This window comes from Ranitomeya variabilis, chromosome 2 (genome assembly GCF_051348905.1).
Source record: "Ranitomeya variabilis isolate aRanVar5 chromosome 2, aRanVar5.hap1, whole genome shotgun sequence".
NCBI classification, from domain to species: domain Eukaryota; kingdom Metazoa; phylum Chordata; class Amphibia; order Anura; family Dendrobatidae; genus Ranitomeya; species Ranitomeya variabilis.
This window is the reverse complement of record NC_135233.1, coordinates 1,038,131,141-1,038,151,023: the sequence shown is the minus strand read 5'-3', so window position 1 is coordinate 1,038,151,023 and position 19,883 is coordinate 1,038,131,141. Positions and strand designations below refer to the sequence as shown.

General features: G+C 43.9%; 1 protein-coding gene across 4 annotated transcripts in view; it reads right to left on the bottom strand.

The window, feature by feature from the left end:
- Positions 1 to 19,883, bottom strand: part of ASAP2 (ArfGAP with SH3 domain, ankyrin repeat and PH domain 2) — a 216,678-nt gene that overhangs the window by 96,052 nt on the left and 100,743 nt on the right. For all 4 annotated transcript variants that reach the window (XM_077291399.1, XM_077291397.1, XM_077291396.1 and 1 more), the window contains exons 4-6: positions 18,833 to 18,907; positions 17,829 to 17,878; positions 2,074 to 2,203 (exon numbers count right to left, since the gene is read on the bottom strand). In XM_077291399.1, the coding sequence (XP_077147514.1) occupies positions 2,074 to 2,203; positions 17,829 to 17,878; positions 18,833 to 18,907 (255 nt within the window). The remainder of the gene's footprint in view (positions 1 to 2,073; positions 2,204 to 17,828; positions 17,879 to 18,832; positions 18,908 to 19,883) is intronic.

Genomic DNA, 19,883 nt, shown 5'->3' with positions numbered 1-19,883 from the left:
CAAGAAAATCTCGTTACATTTCATCAACCCCCGAAGGATGATCACAAGCGACAAGCAGGAGATCTGGGGACCTATTGTTACACGCATGGACGTGCAATAATGCTATAAAGTGACAGCGCCAGACAGTTCTCCTTATTACCTGGGCAACCGCAGGGCAAATAAAAGAGGAAATGCACCATACAAAAGTATATCACTATGCTAAAGCACATGCAGCACAAAACCAGGGGGGAAAAAATAGAACATTTTGTTTCAACTCATTTTTTCAAAAAGTTCATACACTTTTGTCTTTTGTTGGAAGTTCGAAGGAAAACTCAGTATTAATAATTGCATCCGCTGCTGGTGCAAGCTACAAGGTGGCATATGCCGGCACACAGTCATGCCAGACCGCCATAGTGCTCCAGCTTCAGACCCCCAAATCCTGTTATTTGCTCATAAACAGACCTGTAGTAATAAAAAGATCTACAAGAGATGCACTGTATTTGGGGCTAAAAACCATTTTTGCAATGGAGTTTTATTAAAAATGTTGCACCGTTTTCCTTCTACAGCCTTCTGGCTGCAGAATGAGATAACTGGTGATCTGTCGGCGAGCTCACTATTACGATCTGATGAGTCGGTACTCTTATCTGGGGTTTTTTTAACTCCTCTCAGCTGATTTATGAACCACAGAACAGATCAAAGTAAAATGTAAAGGGAAACAAAGCCAAGAATTGCAATTTTTTTTTAAATGAAGCCCAATTCCAAAAATGCTTTTTAGCCCCAAGTACATGCATTTAAAGGGAATCTATGAGCAGGATTTCACCTCTCAAATTATATGCACATGTAGCCCTTTCAAAGACAAGTCCAGAAATACCTGTAACATGACCAGTCTGGTCCTTTATTACTGGGAAATCAGAATTTGAACTGATATGCAAATGAGGCTTCAGGACTATTGTAGCCTCTGTCACTCCAGCTCTATTCCCCGCCTAGCACCATTTTCTCCTACTTGACTGACAGACTCTAATGAGTCGAAATACTAGACGAGGATTGTGGCATCAAACCTCTGGACACCAGGACTTGGGGCACACTCATCCAGAGGATAACAGGGACTGAGGTGCTAAAATCCAAAGCAACCAGGAGTGGCACAACAAATATTATAATAAAGTAAAAAAAAGGCACTGTATCTCAAGAGATTGAATGGTTATTCTCATCTTGGCAGGAAAGCGTGGTAATTTCTGGAGATTCCACCTCTAGGCCTCCCAACTCTCCTGAAGAAGGAGCTCCTCTGAAGGGCCCCGCTTCAATACAGCCACGGTCACGCATAAAAATTCACCGTTTATAGTACTGCTAGAGAATACAGAGTTGCGCTATCTCCGGTGGTCCTATATAGACATTGAATAGAGTGGTCATTATCATCGCTGAACTAAAATGGAGGAACCTTCAGAGCCTCGCTCTTGGGATTAATGGGGGTCTCATGTGTCAGATTACCAGTAGATGGATGAGAACTTGCCAAGATGTGAATAATCCTTTAAGCTGCTAAACAACTGGATATCAGGGAGGTTACCAGTCACAAAATCACTAGGAAAATGGGAATTAGGCACCAGATATCAGAGGAAGAGGCGATAAAAGGGAAGTCCACTAGTGGATAACCCCGGCTTAATTCAGCATTCCACAGAAAATAAAAACATATTTTAATCTCCCAAAGAGGAGCACCACAACTATATTGTTGCTATTATTCCCGATGGGTGACGTGATGTGTCGGATAATCAATATTCTTCCTTGATGAAAAAGTAAAGGCTGCAGGTAGTCAGTGGTGGCTGACGACTGACAGCAGTGCTTACCTGACATAATAACGTCACACAAGCACTGGGAGCTACAGATCCAATGCAAGAGTCAAGTATAATCTTTTCTGGTTTTCATCGGGTATTTAAGAAGGAGTTGCCCAAATGTTGGACACCACCGACAGTCAACCTACCAAACATAATATCTGAGTAATAACAATCAGGCCACAAATATTAGCCACGTAGCTACTTTATGGCTACAGAAAGTGATGAGAAAGTCACACAGGAGACCTCCATGACCTTCGTGTCTTGTTACCTCGCACATCTGCAGCTGAAAGAACCTTCGCTCTTTTTCCATCTCCTCGGCTATTTCGGCCCCGCTGATCTCGGTGCGAATCATCCCGTGTAACTTTGCATGTTCCTTTTTTTCTTTTTCTATTTTAGTCCTAAGAAAAGGAAGAAAAAAAAACATAAAAATAAAGAAGAAACAACCTCAAGACTACAGATCTCAGAACACGAAAACTTTGAAGTGGCCTCATCTCCGCCATTGTAGTCTATAGGGGAATGGACCGAGAGACTCATTGAAGGTTTACTACCAAGAAAAAGAGAAGAGGAACAATGGCCGCTGAGTGGGTGAGTGCACCGCTCTGTGCTTTCCTAGCATGACTCACATTGGCCTGAACATGGAATCCTTTGTGTTACATAAAGGATTTTATACAACAGTCGCCATCAGTGATCCAGAAGATCAAAACTTGGAGGACAGTTCTGTGGAATGAATGCACTTGCAGCAACATGAATAAGTCCTGACTTATTGCTGACGAATCTTCATACGCATCATGAACCCTAAAGGGAACCTGTGTCCGATCTGCCATCCGCATGGAAGAAAACAGGACAGGGAGCAGATTAATATACAGTTTTGTGGGAGAAGATCCAGAGTAAGTTGTCTTTCATTTTTTTTCTTATCGTTTTTTCATTTTGGAAAGTTAGTTTTTGTTTTACTCTTCTTCCAGAAGTCATAACTTTTATACTTCTCGATTGACATTAATCATTACCCGTCACCGTGAATCTTCAGATCAGTACAATGCTGGCAATATAGAATACAGGTTTTTTTTTTTAAATTTACTTTTGCGGTTAAAATAAAACTCAAATTTGTAAAAGAAATACATGAATGGCTTCTTTTATGGCGGTGGAGGGGAGTCGGAGGGTGGATCCCGCACTTCCTCAAAAATACAGTTGAAAAAAAATGTATTTATTTTTTTTTATTTTTTTTAAGGTAGATTTGAAACTTTATTTTTTCAACGACGAACCTGTGTGAGCTTGTCTTCTGTGTGCCGAGCTTCTTTTTTATTGATATTTTTAATAGATGTGAGTTTAGATCGCTTATTATTGCATTTTTTGAGGATATACAACTCTCAATTAAAAAAAAAAAAAATCAGGTTTTATTTTGTGTAAGACATGGAAGCAGCAGCATAGCAGTTGCATCATTTAAAGGGAACACACAATATAATGTAATATAATAATGTAATATAATAGATCGCATCTCATCACCTGTGCACTTGACCCGCTCCCATCCCACTTCATCCCAAACCTCACCACAGTCTTCATCCCAACCCTAACCCATCTCTTCAACCTATCACTAACAACTGGTGTTTTCCCCTCAAGCTTTTAACATGCCTCAATCACACCTATCCTCAAAAAGCCTTCTCTTGACCCATCCTCTGTATCTAGCTATCGCCCTATATCACTTCTCCCCTATGCCTCCAAACTACTGGAACAACACGTCTACCTTGAACTGTCCTCCCATCTCTCTTCTTGCTCCCTCTTTGACCACTTACAATCTGGCTTCCGGTCACATCACTCCACTGAAACTGCCTTAACTAAGGTCACCAATGACCTCTTAACCGCCAAGAGCAAATGACACTACTCTGTCCTCCTCCTCCTCTACCTGTCGGCTGCCTTTGACACAGTGGACCATTCCCTGTTATTACAGACCCTCTCATCCCTTGGCATCACAGACTTGGCCCTATCCTGGATCTAATCATACCAAACAGACCGGACATTCAGTGTCTCCCACTCACACACCACCTCCTCACCTCGCCCCCTATCTGTCGGAGTCCCACAAGGTTCAGTCCTTGGGCCCCTGCTTTTCTCCATCTACACCTTTGGCCTGGGACAGCTCATAGAATCTCATGGCTTTCAGTATTACCTCTATGCTGATGACACACAGATCTACATCTCTGGACCAGATATCACCTCCCTACTAACCAGAATCTCTCAATGTCTGTCCACTATTTCATCCTTCTTCTCCGCTAGATTTCTAAAACTTAACATGGACAAAACAGAATTCATCATCTTTCCCCCATCTCACGCGACCCCCCCCCCCCAACGAACCTATCCATTACAGTACATGGCTGCCCTCTCCCCAGTCCCATAAGCTCGCTGCCTCGGGGTAATCCTTGACGCTGATCTCTCCTTCAAACCACATATCCAAGCCCTTTCCACTTCCTGCCGCCTTCAACTCAAAAATATTTCACGAACCCGTATGCAGCGCCCCAGAGTCCTGGTCGTTGCAGTACTGACGCTCCGCCACTAAGGGGAGTGATGGTACGTCTGATGGCACTAAAGGAGTTCACCTGACCAGGTATCACAGTCACATGTTACACTTCACACTCTGGCCACCAGGGGGAGCAAAGGGTTCTATGTATTAGGCCACTCCTCACAATCTGGTAAAACTGGGGGCTGGATAGGAAGTTAGAGAGAAGCTGACTGGGTTTGATCCAGGCAACATCCTGTGGTAGAGGGTGTTGCGGGAGAAGATTCAGGGGGTCCCTGTCAGGGGTGGGATCCTGACAGTGGCCTAGAGAAAAGGACAGAACGTTACGGAGCCGCGCCTGCACCCGTTGCGGTGGCATCTTAAGAAAGGACACGAAGCGAGGTTTACTGTGGAGAAGTGAGAAACGAGATCACAGCACAAAGGAGAATAGAACCAGTAGGAGTCGTGCCTTAAGATCGTGGCAACATCCTACTGAGGCGCGTAGCCGGAACGCCAAGGAAGTATTAGACTCCAAGCATTACTTCAAACAGCGGCAGGACAGTTAATTATAGGTTGGCTGTCTCACCTAAATCACCTAAGCAGACATAGGGGGCAATTGTGGGAGAGGGGCGACGCTAGGGTCCCGGAATAACTCCAGGCCTTCCCGTCATACGGGTGCGTCCTATCCATATCATCTGGGGGACGGAGAAGAACATCAGGACAGATACGATAGTTGTGGGAAAGAACATCAGAAGCAGACAACAGTTGTGAGGACTATCCCGTGGTGCTCAGCAGGGAAGTACTACAACACACAGGCGCTAGAAGGTAGGCACTGATTTCCACCTGCAAAGGGAACTCTGTATGTGCCTTCGGACCGGCCGGTCACAGCCAGCCCTGTTAGCAGTACTATGGATTGCAGATCCCGAAGCCTTCAGTAAAGAGGTAAAAAGACTGCAACCCTGTGTCCTCGTTATTCATCGTGACTTGCACCACGCATCACCATCACACCTTTCATTGGATTCCCCTTAGCAGGGTCACGGACCGGGTCTAGCCACCGTGACAATCCCAGAACTGAGACAGAGAGGCCCGGTACCGAGTGCCCCGTGGCCCTGCATCTGGGGGCGCTTACACTTGGCGTCACAAACAGGATCTACTTAAGCCTGAAGAATCAGGTCATGTGTGCCTTGGAACTGTGTCTGAATTGTGTTTGAACTGTGACTTATTGCAAAGACTGCGCATTGCCGATTCCCGCCAAAACCGCCGCCATTACAGCACTAAGAGGAGTGCAGGAGAAGAAGGAGGGCGTGGAAGTGGGCGTAAACAAGCTGAAAAGCGAGAAAGACAATGGCCACCCAGTCTAAATATTTCTGTACCGTGAGGACGTGTCATTCAGCAGCCGAGATCCGCCTCCTAATCCTTAATGGAGGGCGGAGACAAAGAAAAAGAAACCGCCCACGAAGGAGAGAGAGGAAAAAGGACCAGGAAGAAGAAAACCACGTGGAGGACGCCATGGCGAGCTGCCTAGGACCGGAGCGTTGGGTCGGAGCAGAGGACTCCCCCAGCTACCCGGAGGGGCACAGTAAACAGGCCTCCATCGCTGATGCTGATTTCCTGCAGGCTGGAATGGAGGAGTTGATTGACCAGCTCCTGCAGATGCGGGTAACCACCAGGACCGCATACCGGACGACACCTGCGGAGGATTCCTCAACACCGCCGCCGCTCCCTACATCGCTACAGGAGCCGCTGCCAAAACCGTCGCGGTCGCCGCCGCCAGCAGAGCCAGCCGACATCGAGGACACCGTTGCGGCAGGTAAGAACGCAGACCCTGCCCCGGTGACTGAAGAACTATTGATAGGCCCCGTCGCAGCGCCCCCTGCTGCCATGACTAAGACTAACTCTGAACTGACGAATCCTAACACGACCACCACTGTGTGCATTATTGCCGCTACTGAACTTGCTACCAAAACTGACATTCGAATCCAGACCCCTGGTGACTTGACTGCACCTGAGGAACGACATTATGATATTGACACCGCATCAGACGAGAACACGGGATTAAAGCTTCCCCGGTCAGGAAGTGTTCGCTACCAACTGATGTCTTACAACCTACTATGAGAATAAACCTCGGAACCACGAGTATGTAAATAGTTAACTCTTTGTTTTCCTGATGTTTTGCTGCTTTAAACCCGACCAGGGTTATTCTTAAAGGGATCCCTTCGTTTACCCGGGATCCCTATTGTTTTTGCTTTTTGTTTTTGTTCATCATTGTTTACAAAGATTGCCGAATCATGCATGGTGAATGGTTCACAAACTTTTGTAAATAGTTTGCACCTTCTTAAAGGTGTCCTCTACTGGTTTTACAAAAAAAGACAACTTTTTGAAGAGACTGTTCTTGAATACAGCGCAGAAGTTCTTGCCTTTAAACGGACTTGCAGATAGAGAGTCTGCACTACCTCAAAGAGATTTGAGTCCCTCTTAAAGGGAATGTTCACGTGTTGAACTTAAGTATGATGTTGCCTTAAGAAAAGTTGGATTGTAAAAATGTTTACATAGAGATAGTATGTAGTTAGTTAGCTAGCAATAGGAATTGTTTAATGATGATTACTAGAGATTGAGGACAGGAAAGAGTTGAAAGCCGAATTTCAATAAAGTGAACCCGAAGGGGTTAGTGAGTCCTCCTGGAAACCATAGAGAGATGGTTGATTGATTTTATACTATGAATAAAAATTGAAAAAGAGAGGCAGTAGGCCCGGACGAGTAGCCAGGCGGTCCTGCATGTTCAAAGTAGAAGTGTTGTATTTAGAAAATAAAGACTAAGTTAATTTATATCTTAGAGTTTCATAGCAAGCCTTTAGTGGGTTCAGCTTATACGCCCTTAAAGGAAAAGTTAAATTATTGTTCAACATTTGCACTTAGTAGATAGAATACCCGGCTGGGTAATGATGGTTATTTATAGTCGAGTTGGTCATAAGTGTTATTTATAACCTTGAGTAAAAATGTAAATATGTTTCTGTTTGTAACGTTCAAGCGTCCTCACCTCCCATAAAGGGAAGCACTGTTAAATTTACTTGTTCATTGCATTCCAAAAATTTGTAGGTCTTTTGCTAACATGCATTGTTGTTTTCTTCCCAGTCCGGGAGTACTGGATTTAACCAGGAGGGGGGAGTGCTGCGCCCCAGAGTCCTGGTCGTTGCAGTACTGACGCTCCGCCACTAAGGGGAGTGATGGTACATCTGATGGCACTTAAGGACTTCACCTGACCAGGTATCACAGTGTCACATTACACTTCACACTCTGGCCACCAGGGGGAGCAAAGGGTTCTATGTATTAGGCCACTCCTCACAATCTGGTAAAACTGGGGGTTGGATAGGAAGTTAGAGAGAAGCTGACTGGGTTTGATCCAGGCAACATCCTGTGGCAGAGGGTGTTGCGGGGGAAGATTCAGGGGGGTCCCTGTCAGGGGTGGGATCCTGACAGTGGCCTAGCGAAAAGGACAGAACGTTACGGAGCCGCGCCTGCACCCGTTGCGGTGGCATCTTAAGAAAGGACACGAAGCGAGGTTTACTGTGGAGAAGTGAGAAACGAGATCACAGCACAAAGGAGAAAGAACCAGTAGGAGTCGTGCCTTAAGATCGTGGCAACATCCTACTGAGGCGCGTAGCCGGAACCCCGAGGAAGTATTGGGCTCCAAGCATTGCTTCAAACAGCGGCAGGACAGTTAATTACACTGGTCAACAGCATTTTTGGTGCCAAAGATATTTCATCGAATTTAGGGTATTTTTGGGGTGCTGATTCTGAATATGTCATCAGTTTTGCCAGATTGGCTCAAGTTTTTGAGATTTTTGGTATCTTATTTATAGCACTTGTTGGTAAATGCGACGCATCATCTCATTAATTTCTTTGGATTAGTACTTGAACTGAGCAGTTCTCAATATAGTTTTGTGTTAATTAGTGTTCTAAAAGATTGTTCATAGCTTGATTTTTGCACTAACTTTATGTTGTTGTCTGTTTTCCAGTGAAAAGCATGAACTCATCAAGAAGAAGTTGTCTTAACGATCCAGACTCATTCTGTTACATTTGTGGTGAATACACACTGCCAAAACATAGAAGAAACATAACAGACTTCGTAAAAAAAGTGTATTTTGCCTATTTTGGGGTTATGCTTGGGGACCAAGACAAGTTTTGGGCACCACACATAGTGTGCAAAGCATGTATCGAATTATTACGAAAATGGAGCAAAGGACAAAGAAAAAGCTTCAAATTTGGTGTTCCAATGGTGTGGAGAGAACCAAAAAATCATCATGATGACTGTTATTTATGGTAAACACAGGTACAGGCACATCTTCACAATGAGGGACAGGCCTTCTTGCAGATTCCATGTTACTCCCATTTTCGTTTCTTATGCTTATTGAATCCTTGCACTTGCACTGCACAGAAATAACAGTCATCATGATGATTTTTTGGCTCTCTCCACACCATTGGAACACCAAATTTGAAGCTTTTTCTTTGTCCTTTGCTCCATTTTCGTAATAATTCGATACATGCTTTGCACACTATGTGTGGTGCCCAAAACTTGTCTTGGTCCCCAAGCATAACCCCAAAATAGGCAAAATACACTTCTTTTACGAAGTCTGTTATGTTTCTTCTATGTTTTGGCAGTGTGTATTCACCACAAATGTAACAGAATGAGTCTGGATCGTTAAGACAACTTCTTCTTGATGAGTTCATGCTTTTCACTGGAAAACAGACAACAACATAAAGTTAGTGCAAAAATCAAGCTATGAACAAACTTTTAGAACACTAATTAACACAAAACTATATTGAGAACTGCTCAGTTCAAGTACTAATCCAAAGAAATTAATGAGATGATGCATCGCATTTACCAACAAGTGCTATAAATAAGATACCAAAAATCTCAAAAACTTGAGCCAATCTGGCAAAACTGATAGCATATTCAGAATCAGCACCCCAAAAATACCCCAAATTCATTAAAATATTTTGGACACCAGAAAAAATTTTTTTTTTTGTTGACCTGTGTTATAGGTTGGCTGTCTCACCTAAGACGACATAGGAAGCAATTGTGGGAGAGGGGCGTCTCTAGGGTCCCAGAATAACTCCAGGCCTACCCATCATACGGGTGCGTCCTAGCCATATCATCTGGGGGACGGAGAAGAACATCAGAACAGATACGATAGTTGTGGGAAAGAACATCAGAAGCAGACAACAGTTGTGAGGACTATGCCGTGGAGCTCAGCAGGGAGGGACTACAACACACAGGCGCTAGAAGGTAGGCACTGATTTCCACCTGCAAAGGAAACTCTGGATGTGCCTTCGGACCGGCCGGTCTCAGACAGCCCTGTTAGCAGTACTCTGGATTGCGGATCCCGAAGCCTTCAGTAAAGAGGTAAAGAGACTGCAACCCTGTGTCCTCGTTATTCATCGTGACTTGCACCACGCACCACCATCACACCTTTCATTGGACGCCCCTTAGCAGGGTCACGGACCGGGTCTAGCCACCGTGACAATCCCAGAACTGAGACAGAGGCCCGGTACCGAGTGCCCCGCGGCCCTGCGTCTGGGGGGGCTCCACGTACATTCCTCAACCGAGAATCTGCAAAAACCCTAGTCCATGCCCTCTTCTTCTCTCGCCTTGACTACTGCAACCCCCTGCTTTGTGGCCTCCCCTCTAACACTCTCGCACCCCTCCAATCTATTCTAAACTCTGCTGCCCGACTAATCCACCTGTCCCCCCCACTATTCCCCGGCCTCTCCCCTCTGTCAATCCCTCCACAGGCTCCCCATTGCCCAGAGACTCCACTACAAAACCCTAAGCATGACATACAAAGCCATCCACAACCTGTCTCCTCCATACATCTGTGACCTAGTCTCCCGGTACTTACCTGCACACAACCTCCGATCCTCACAAGATCTCCTTCTCTACTCCCCTCTTATCTCCTCTTCCCACAATCGTATACAAGATTTCTCTCGCGTATCACCTCTATTCTGGAACCCTCTACCACAACACATCAGACTCTCACCTACCATCGAAACCTTCAAAAAGAGCCTGAAGACCTACCTCTTCCAGCAACCCTACAACCTGCAGTAACCACCGACCGACCAAACCGCTGCATGACCAGCTCTATCCTCACCTACTGTATCCTCACCCATCCCTTGTAGATTGTGAGCCTTCGCGGGCAGGGTCCTCTCTCCTGTACCAGTTGTGACTTGTATTGTTTAAGATTATTGTACTTGTTTTTATTATGTATACCCCTCCTCACATGTAAAGCGCCATGGAATAAATGGCGCTATAACAATAAATAATAATAATAATGGCCTATTGTTTCAATAACGTTTTTGTGTTGAATGATTGTTCCCCCATTCTCCAAGGACCACCAGTAACAATGAATGGGAATGTTTGCACCAGGTATCATGGCCAGATAACTCATGTGTGACCCTCTTCTGCTAGGGACACATTTCACAACTGCAGCCCATAAAGCCCTTCCCCAGTAATCAGTCTGTCTCCTGCGGATCCGCAGCGTTTTCCCACGCATTTACAGTATCATGTAATGCTATGGGAAATGAAATCCGCAGTGCACATGCTGCGGAAAAAAGCGCGCGGAAACGCAGCGGTTTATTTTTTGCAGCATATCAATTCTTTGTGCGGAATCCGCAGCGGTTTTTCACCTGCTCCAATAGGAAACTGCAGGTGAAAAACTGCAGCGGAAACCGCAATAAAAACCGCGATAAATCCGCAGAAAAAAAACACATCGGTTTTGCACTGCGGATTTATCAAAACCGCTGCGGAAAATTCCGCAATGGAATCCGCAGCGTGTGCACATGGCCTAATTCTCAGAGCACCCTGATCAGACGGCAGAGAAGGAGCATGGACACTAGATGGCAATTAGTGACTTTCTCTTCCTCTTGATATGTCAAATTTTGCTAAAAAAATGTGTTAAATATTAGCAAGTCTCCAGGGAACCAATAGAAGATTATAGGATTTTACATGCAATTAACTGCGAGTTTGGGATTTGCATTATTTGTCATCTTCTTTTATGCTCTGTGATAACAGTTTGCAATTTTTTGGTCCATTTACATTCCATCCTGATTAGTTCTTTTACACGTTTAGACAATAGTCAAAGAACAAAAACCAAATATAGCAGATAATGGAATTAACCCCTTCATGACCCAGCCTATTTTGACCTCAATGACCTGGCCGTTTTTTGAAATTCTGACCAGTGTCCCTTTATTAGGTAATAACTCAGGAACGCTTCAACGGATCCTAGCGGTTCTGAGATTGTTTTTTCGTGACATATTGGGCTTCACGTTAGTGGTAAATTTAGGTCGATAATTTCTGAGTTTATTTGTGAAAAAAATAAATTTGGCTAAAATTTTGAAAATTTCGCAATTTTCTAATTTTTAATTTTTATTCTGTTAAACGAGAGAGTTATGTGACACAAAATAGTTAATAAATAACATTACCCACATGTCTACTTTACATCAGCACAATTTTGGAAACATTTTTTTTTTGCTAGGAAGTTATAAGGGTTAAAATTTGACCAGCGATTTCTCATTTTTACAACGAAATTTACAAAACCATTTTTTTTAGGGACCACCTCACATTTGAAGTCAGTTTGAGGGGTCTATATAGCTGAAAATACCCAAAAGTGACACCATTCTAAAAACTGCACCCCTCAAGGTGCTCAAAACCACATTTAAGAAGTTTATTAACCCTTCAGGTGCTTCACAGCAGCAGAAGCAACATGGAAGGAAAAAATGAACATTTAACTTTTTAGTCACAAAAATGATGTTTTAGCAACAATTTTTTTATTTTCCCAAGGGTAAAAAGAGAAACTGGACCCCAAAAGTTATTGTACAATTTGTCCTGAGTACGCCGATACCCCATATGTGGGGGTGAACCGCTGTTTGGGCGCACGGCAGGGCTCGGAAGGGATGGAGCGCAATTTGACTTTTTCAATGAAAAATTGGCTCCAATCTTTAGCGGACACCATGTCGCGTTTGGAGAGCCCCTGTGTGCCTAAACATTGGAGCTCCCCCACAAGTGACCCCATTTTGGAAACTGGACCCCCCAAGGAGCTTACCTAGATGCATAGTGAGCACTTTGAACCCCCAGGTGCTTCACAAATTGATCCTTAAAAATGAAAAAGTACTTTTTTTCCACAAAAAATTTCTTTTAGCCTCAATTTTTTCATTTTTACATGGGCAACAGGATGAAATGTATCCTAAAATGTGTTGGGCAATTTCTCCTGAGTACACTGATAGCTCACATGTGGGGGTAAACCACTGTTTGGGCACACGGCAGGGCTCGGAAGGGAAGGAGCGCCATTTGACTTTTTGAATGAAAAATTAGCTCCAATCGTTAGTGGACACCATGTCGCGTTTGGAGAGCCCCTGTGTGCCTAAACATTGGAGCTCCCCCACTTGTGACCCCATTTTGGAAACTAGACCTCCCATGGAACTAATCTAGATGTGTGGTGACCACTTTTATCCCCCAAGTGCTTCACAGAAGTTTATAACGCAGAGCCGTGAAAATAAAAAATAATTTTTCTTTCCTCAAAAATTATTTTTTAGCCCGCAATTTTTTATTTTCACAAGGGTAGCAGGAGAAATTGGACCCCAATAGTTGTTGCCCAGCTTGTCCTGAGTACGCTGATACCCCACTGTTTGGGGGTAAACCACTGTTTGGGCACACGTCGGGGCTCGGAAGGGAAGTAGTGACTTTTGAAATGCAGACTTCGATGTAATGGTCTGCGGTCGTCACGTTGCGTTTGCAAAGCCACTGATGTGCCTAAACAGTAGAAACCCCCCACACGTGACCCCATTTTGGAAACTAGACCCCCCAAGGAACTTATCTAGATATGTGGTGAGCACTTTGAACTCCCAAGTGTTTCATAGAAGTTTACAACGCAGAGCTGTGAAAATAAAAAAATCATTTTTCTTTCCTCAAAAATGATGTTTTAGCAAGCAATTTTTTATTTTCACAAGGGTAACAGGAGAAATTGGACCCCAATAGTTGTTGCCCAGTTTGTCTTGAGTACACTGATACCCCATATGTGGGGGTAAACCTTTGTTTTGGCACACGACGGGGCTCGGAAGGGAAGTAGTGATTTTTGAAATGCAGACTTGATGGAATGGTCTGCAGGCGTCACGTTGCGTTTGCAGAGCCCCTGATGTGCCTAAACAGTAGAAACCCCCCACAAGTGACCCCATTGTGGAAACTAGACCCCCCAAGGATCTTATCTAGATATGTGGTGAGCACTTTGAACCCCCAAGTGCTTCACAGAAGCTTACAACACAGAGCCGTGAAAATAAAAAATCATTTTTCTTTCCTCAAAAATTATGTTTCATCAAGCAATTTTTTATTTTCACAAGGGTAACAGAAGAAATTGGACCGCAATAATTGTTGCCCAGTTTGTCCTGAGCATGCTGGTACCGCATATGTGGGGGTAAACCACTATTTTGGGTGCACGTCGGTGCTCGGAAGGGAGGGAGCACCATTTGACTTTTTGAATACAAGATTGAATGGAATCAATGGTGGCGCCATGTTGCGTTTGGAGACCCCTGATGTGCCTAAACAGTGGAAACCCCTCAATTCTAACGCCAACACTAACCTCAACACACCCCTAACCCTAACCCCAACTCTAGCCATAACCCTAATCACAACCCTAACCCCAACACACCCCTAACGACAACCCCAACCCCAACACACACCTAACCCTAATCCCAACCCTAACCCCAACACACCCCTAACCCTAACCATAACCCTAACCACAGCCTAATCTTAACCCTGTTTCCAACCCTAGCCCTAATTCCAACCCTAACTCTAATTCCAACCCTAACCCTAAGGCTATGTGCCCACGTTGCGGATTCGTGTGAGATTTTTCCCCACCATTTTTGAAAAATCCGCAGGAAAAAGGCACTGCGTTTTACCTGCGGATTTACCGCGGATTTCCAGTGTTTTTTGTGCGGATTTCACCTGCGGATTCCTATTGAGGAACAGGTGTAAAACGCTGCGGAATCCGCACAAAGAATTGACATGCTGCGGAAAATACAGCACAACGTTTCCGCGTGGTATTTTTCGCACTATGGGCACAGCGGATTTGGTTTGCCATAGGTTTACATGGTACTGTAAACCTGATGGAAAACTGCTACGAAACCGCAGCAGCCAATCCGCTGTGGATCCGCAGCCAAATCCGCACCGTGTGCACATACCCTAATTCTAACCCTAACCCTAGTTCTAGCCCTAACCCTAGCCCTAACCCTAACCCTAGCGTAAAAAAAAATATATATATATTTTCTTTATTTTATTATTGTCCCTACCTATGGGGGTGATAAAGGGGGGGGGGGGGGGTTATTTATTATTACTATTTTTACTATTTATTATTTTTTTAATTTGATCGCTGTGATAGAACCTATCACAGTGATCAAAATGTACCTGTAACGAATCTGCTGGCCGGCAGATTCGGCGGGCGCACTGCGCATGCGCCCGCCATTTTGGAAGATGGCGGCGCCCATGGAGCACACGGACGGACACGGGAGGGACACCGGAGGTCGGTAAGTATGAGGGGGGGGGGATCGGACAGCGGGGGGAGCGGACAGGAGGACAGAGGGGAGCGGAGGACAGCAATTACAGGACAGAGGACCGTGGGGACAAGATTGGTGGCAGTGGAGGGGGGCAGATCGCGATCTCCAGCCATGGCTGATGCTATTGCAGCATCAGCCATGGCTGGATTGTAATATTTCACCAATTTTCATTGGTGAAATATTACTATCGCTGTGATTGAAAGTGAAACGTCACTTTCGACAGCCAATCAGAGCGATCGTAGCCACGGGGCTGGCGAAGCCACCCCCCCTGGGCTCAAGTACCACTCCTCCTGTCCCTGCAGGTCGGGTGAAATTACAGTTAACCCTTTCACCCGGCCTGCAGGAGCGCGATCCGACCATGACGCATATGCTGCGTCACAGGTCGGATTGGCACAGGTTTTAATGACGCATATGCTGCGTCAAAGGTCGGGAAGGGGTTAAAGGGCAAGTGTCCACTTTCTGACCCATTATATGTGTCTAGTGAGCTGTGATGCCAAGTGGTCCCTAGTGAATAAAAGTAGGGTCATATTTCGGTCATAGGCATTTTTGTCTGAAATATACAATATTGGCTGGTTGCGCTGATGAACGCTTGTAACGTAATTAAACACCCTGCAACCTGCTGCCTTCCTAAAACGAAAGCCACATGGTTCTAGATTTATAAGGCTAATATAGGAGGCTACAAGAGCTTCCGATTACAAAGCATTTAGACAAGATATGGCCAAACTAGAAATTACATCCCAATTATGAAACACTAAATATCCACATTTATGCAAAAAAATAAAAAAATTAACACATTTTCTGGTTCCCCTGCCCGCAGAATATAAGTTGAAGGGATTGTCCCCTGTCAAATCAGTTTCTACAGAGGCTGCAGTTTGCTGTAAAAAAAAAAAAAAAAAAGCAAATTGTGCAATATTCACCTTTCCCCGGTCCACCGGCTAGTCTCCGCCTCTCCTCCCGATGTCTGGCACTGACTGCGGACTTCAACTTGGTAGAGCGACAGTCAATCCGTGATCTCGGCAGATCTGCCGGTGTAGACAGAGCACCCTCCCTTCAGAGCCACTGAGTGAGGGTCGCACTGGCGACATGACGTCAGTGCCACCGAAAATGCCAGGCACCAAGAAGATCGGAGGAGACTCCAGTGGACCCAGCGCAATTGAGTACATACAGTGGGTACAGAAAGTATTCAGACCCCTTTACATTTTTCACTCTGTTTCATTGCAGCCATTTGGTAAATTCAAAAAAGTTAATTTTTTCTCATTAATATACACTGTGCCCATCTTGACTGAAAAAAAAACAGAAAAGTAGAAATGTTTGCATATTTATTAAAAAATAAAAACTGAAATTTCACATGGTCATAAGTATTGAGACCCTTTGCTCAGACAATCATATTTAAGTCACATGCTGTCCGTTTCCTTGTGATCCTCCTTGAGATGGCTCTACTCGTTCACTGGAGGCCAGCTGTGTTTAATTAAACTGATAAGACTTGATTTGGAAAGGTGCAGACCTGTCTATATAAGACCTAACAGCTCACAGTGCATGTCAGACCAAATGAGAATCATGAGGTCAAAGGAACTGGCCAAGGAGCTCAGAGGCAGAATTGTGGCAAGGCACAGATCTGGCCAAGGCTACAAAAGAATTTCTGCAGTACTCAAGGTTCATAAGAGCACAGTGGCCTCCATAATCCTTAAATGAAGAGCTCACACGGCCCATTAACAGAAAAACAAAAAAGTCATTGCTCTGGGAAGAAGGGGAGCAAAAAATGAAACGCAAAAACTGAAAAAAAACTGGTTGTTAAGGGATTAAGTGAGGCTTGCAGTTCTTTGCATGTTGTTGTGGGGTCTTTTGTGACCTCTTGGATGAGTCTCTTGGGGTAATTTTGGTAGTCCTGCCACTCCTGGGAAGGCTCACCACTGTTCCATGTTTTCGCCAACTGTGGATAATGGCTCTCACTGTGGTTCGCTGGAGTCCTAAAGCTTTAGAAATGGCTTTATAATCTTTTCTAGACTGATAGATCTCAATTACTTTGTTTCTCATTTGTTCCAGAATTTCTTTGGATCGCGGCATGATGTCTAGCTTTTGATGCACTTTTGGTCTACTTCACTTTGTCAGGCAGGTCCTATTCAAGTGATTTCTTGATTAAGTACACATGTGGCAGTATTCAGGCCTGGGTGTGGCTAGGGAATTTGAACTCATCTTCTCAAAGATGTGAAAAACCACAGTTAACTTATGTTTTAAGTGCATGGGGGGAGGCACAATCACTTTTTTAATCAGCGCCCTGTAGGTTTGAATTTAATTTTCCCTTAATAAAGACTTTATTTTTTTTAATTAGTTTTTATTAAGCATTTTTCAGCAGAATAAATACCTTCATTTATAAACTGCATTTTGTGATTATTTGTGTTATCTTTGTCTAATACTTAAATTTATTTGGTGATCTGAAACATTTAATTGTGACAAACATGCTAAAGAATAGGAAATCAAGAAGGGGGCAAACACTGACACCACTGTATGTATGATTGCAAACCCTTCCAGATCTCATCTCACAGTTATGTCAGCTCTCACACTCCCCCCATAACTACCATGAGATGAGATCTGACTTTTTGACTATACAAGGGCAATTTAAAATTTGCACACCCCTGACTTATCCTAAAGTTCAAATATGTAATCATGCGAGAGATGGGGAAGACCCGGAGATTGTAAAGTGCGAGGTCATCACCCGAGAATCGGGCAATCACAAGTGGCGATTTCCTACTATACTCAACAGCTCCAAAGCCCTCCAGCCCTAAGTGGATGGAAGTATGTGAAGAACGGTTTGTTTTTAACCTAGTTCCATAGTATAGATGTAATCCATGCACACACAGAAGACAACTCAGAGATAAAGGGGAAGATGAATGGCCATATTACCGGTACCAGTTAGATACAGTCAGTTAATAACTTACACTTTAGTTTCGTAGTCTTTCCAGGCTTTATCGAAAGGCTTCTTCAAGTCCTGTAACACAACGTGATAGAGCCGAGTCATAAAGAGTCAGGAGGTCAACGGTGTAATCCACATACACAGCTATAGGTTATATCCGGAGAGGAATCTGAAATTGGATCTCTCTCTGATTGGGAAGGCAGAAAATCCAGGATTTAGTCAAGGATTCCAATAAATCCTTAAGACTTGAAGACTAGACTACGGGTAAATCCTCCAAAGTCAGTCATAAAAATAATAATTCTGTATCCTCCGCATTTGGGATTATTACTTCAAGAGCTAAAACTATTTGACTTCATTATTTAATCCCCCCCAATATTAATATACCACTAAACAGACGCCTCCCTTTACTGCCAAATTGCTGGATAGGGAAAATTAAAATGGAGGAAATTCTGTATTCGATGCAATAAATAACATTTCTTATAAAACAAAGTGACGTCATCATTACAGGGACATATGTCCTTAGCTTGGAGGCCTTAAAACCTGCTAAACAGCAGAAGGGAATTACAACTTTAATTCCCCAAAATTGGGAACGCGCTGTAAAAAGTAATTAAAATAAAAATGCAATGATTCGGAAATCTCATAGCCATATTTTCTTATGTAATGTATATGGTGGGATATTAAAAGTCTTTATAATTTTACATTGAGGAAAATTTTTCTGAAATGATTCCACAATTTTTAGATGCAGTTGTTCACAGATAGGTGACTTCTGACCATCTTGGCTTTTGTGAGACTCGGCCTCTTTAACATGCTTTTTATACACAGTGGTGTGACTTAGTTGATAATGGACCCTCCAGCTTATGTTCATCAGTACAGCTTACTTTTCCAGCCGTTTGTTAATAGGAGATGGCAGGATGGCAGTTGGTATTGATAAGATTCTATGTACAAACTGGAGAGAGTCCATACTATTACCATAATTTCAGACCCCACTGTCCTGATACTAATAAAACATTAAGAAAAAATTGGACTTACCCCTTTAACTCCTTTCAAATCTCCTTTCAGTAAACTATCCAGTGGGAATGTAATAATGTTGTTCATATTCTGAACCTACAAAACACAAATAACACAGAACTGTGAGGTTCTAAGGTTTTAGACACTACTATTTTTTTTATGATCACTATTTGAAGAGGTCATAAAAGGGAGAGAATGAGACAATATAGAATTGATTGCTCTTTTTGTTTTAAAGAGGATCCATTATTTGCCATAAATATAATTTCTGCTGTTCTCCTGAATACGGCATGGTCTTTCTTTAGTTCCTGCGCCTCTCTATTCACAAGTTATGGCCCTCTTTTCTCTCTATAGAATTCTAGTGGTGTTAGCCAAGTTGGCATTGTGACGACACAGCGTTTATTCTTAACGATGTCAGACGTATTGTTCAGTAAGTCAAGGGATTATTTATTATTTGATTTACTTTTTATGCTTTTCTTATACAGCGCTATCATGTTGCACAGCGCTCTAGATACATTATCATTGCTGTCTCCATTGGGGCTCACAATCTAATTTCCCTATCAGTATGTGTGGCGCCTCTGAGGGTCCAGTCGCCACAGAGTACTGCACCTCATCCAGAGGTGTGGTATTCCGCTCTCAGGTAAGGAGAGGGCACGGCACAGAACCCTACACCGGCATCCAACACTAGACACTTCAATCAGGGCACCTGGGCGTACCCGAAGGGAGGATGGCTTCATCCCAGGCTGGATAGGAAAGGGTGTTGGAGTGGGGGGGGGAGCTAATTAGGAGGGAAAGTGAGGGAGATTGTGAGAGAACTGGAGCTGAGCAGATGTGTGGGTCTGCAGCTCCTGAGAGGACAAAAAGGAGTTCCCAAAGAGAGGGAACTGAAGGAAAGTGAAGCTAAATAAAGAAACATTTATCCCATAAACTTTATTCCCCTTTTATTGGATGCCCAGGGCCACGGACCAGGTCACTGATGCCGTGACACGTCCCCTTTAAGAACTGGCCCGATACAGAGTATCCCCACGGCCCTGGCAGGAGCTCCATATGTCTTTGGAGTGTGGGAGGAAACCGG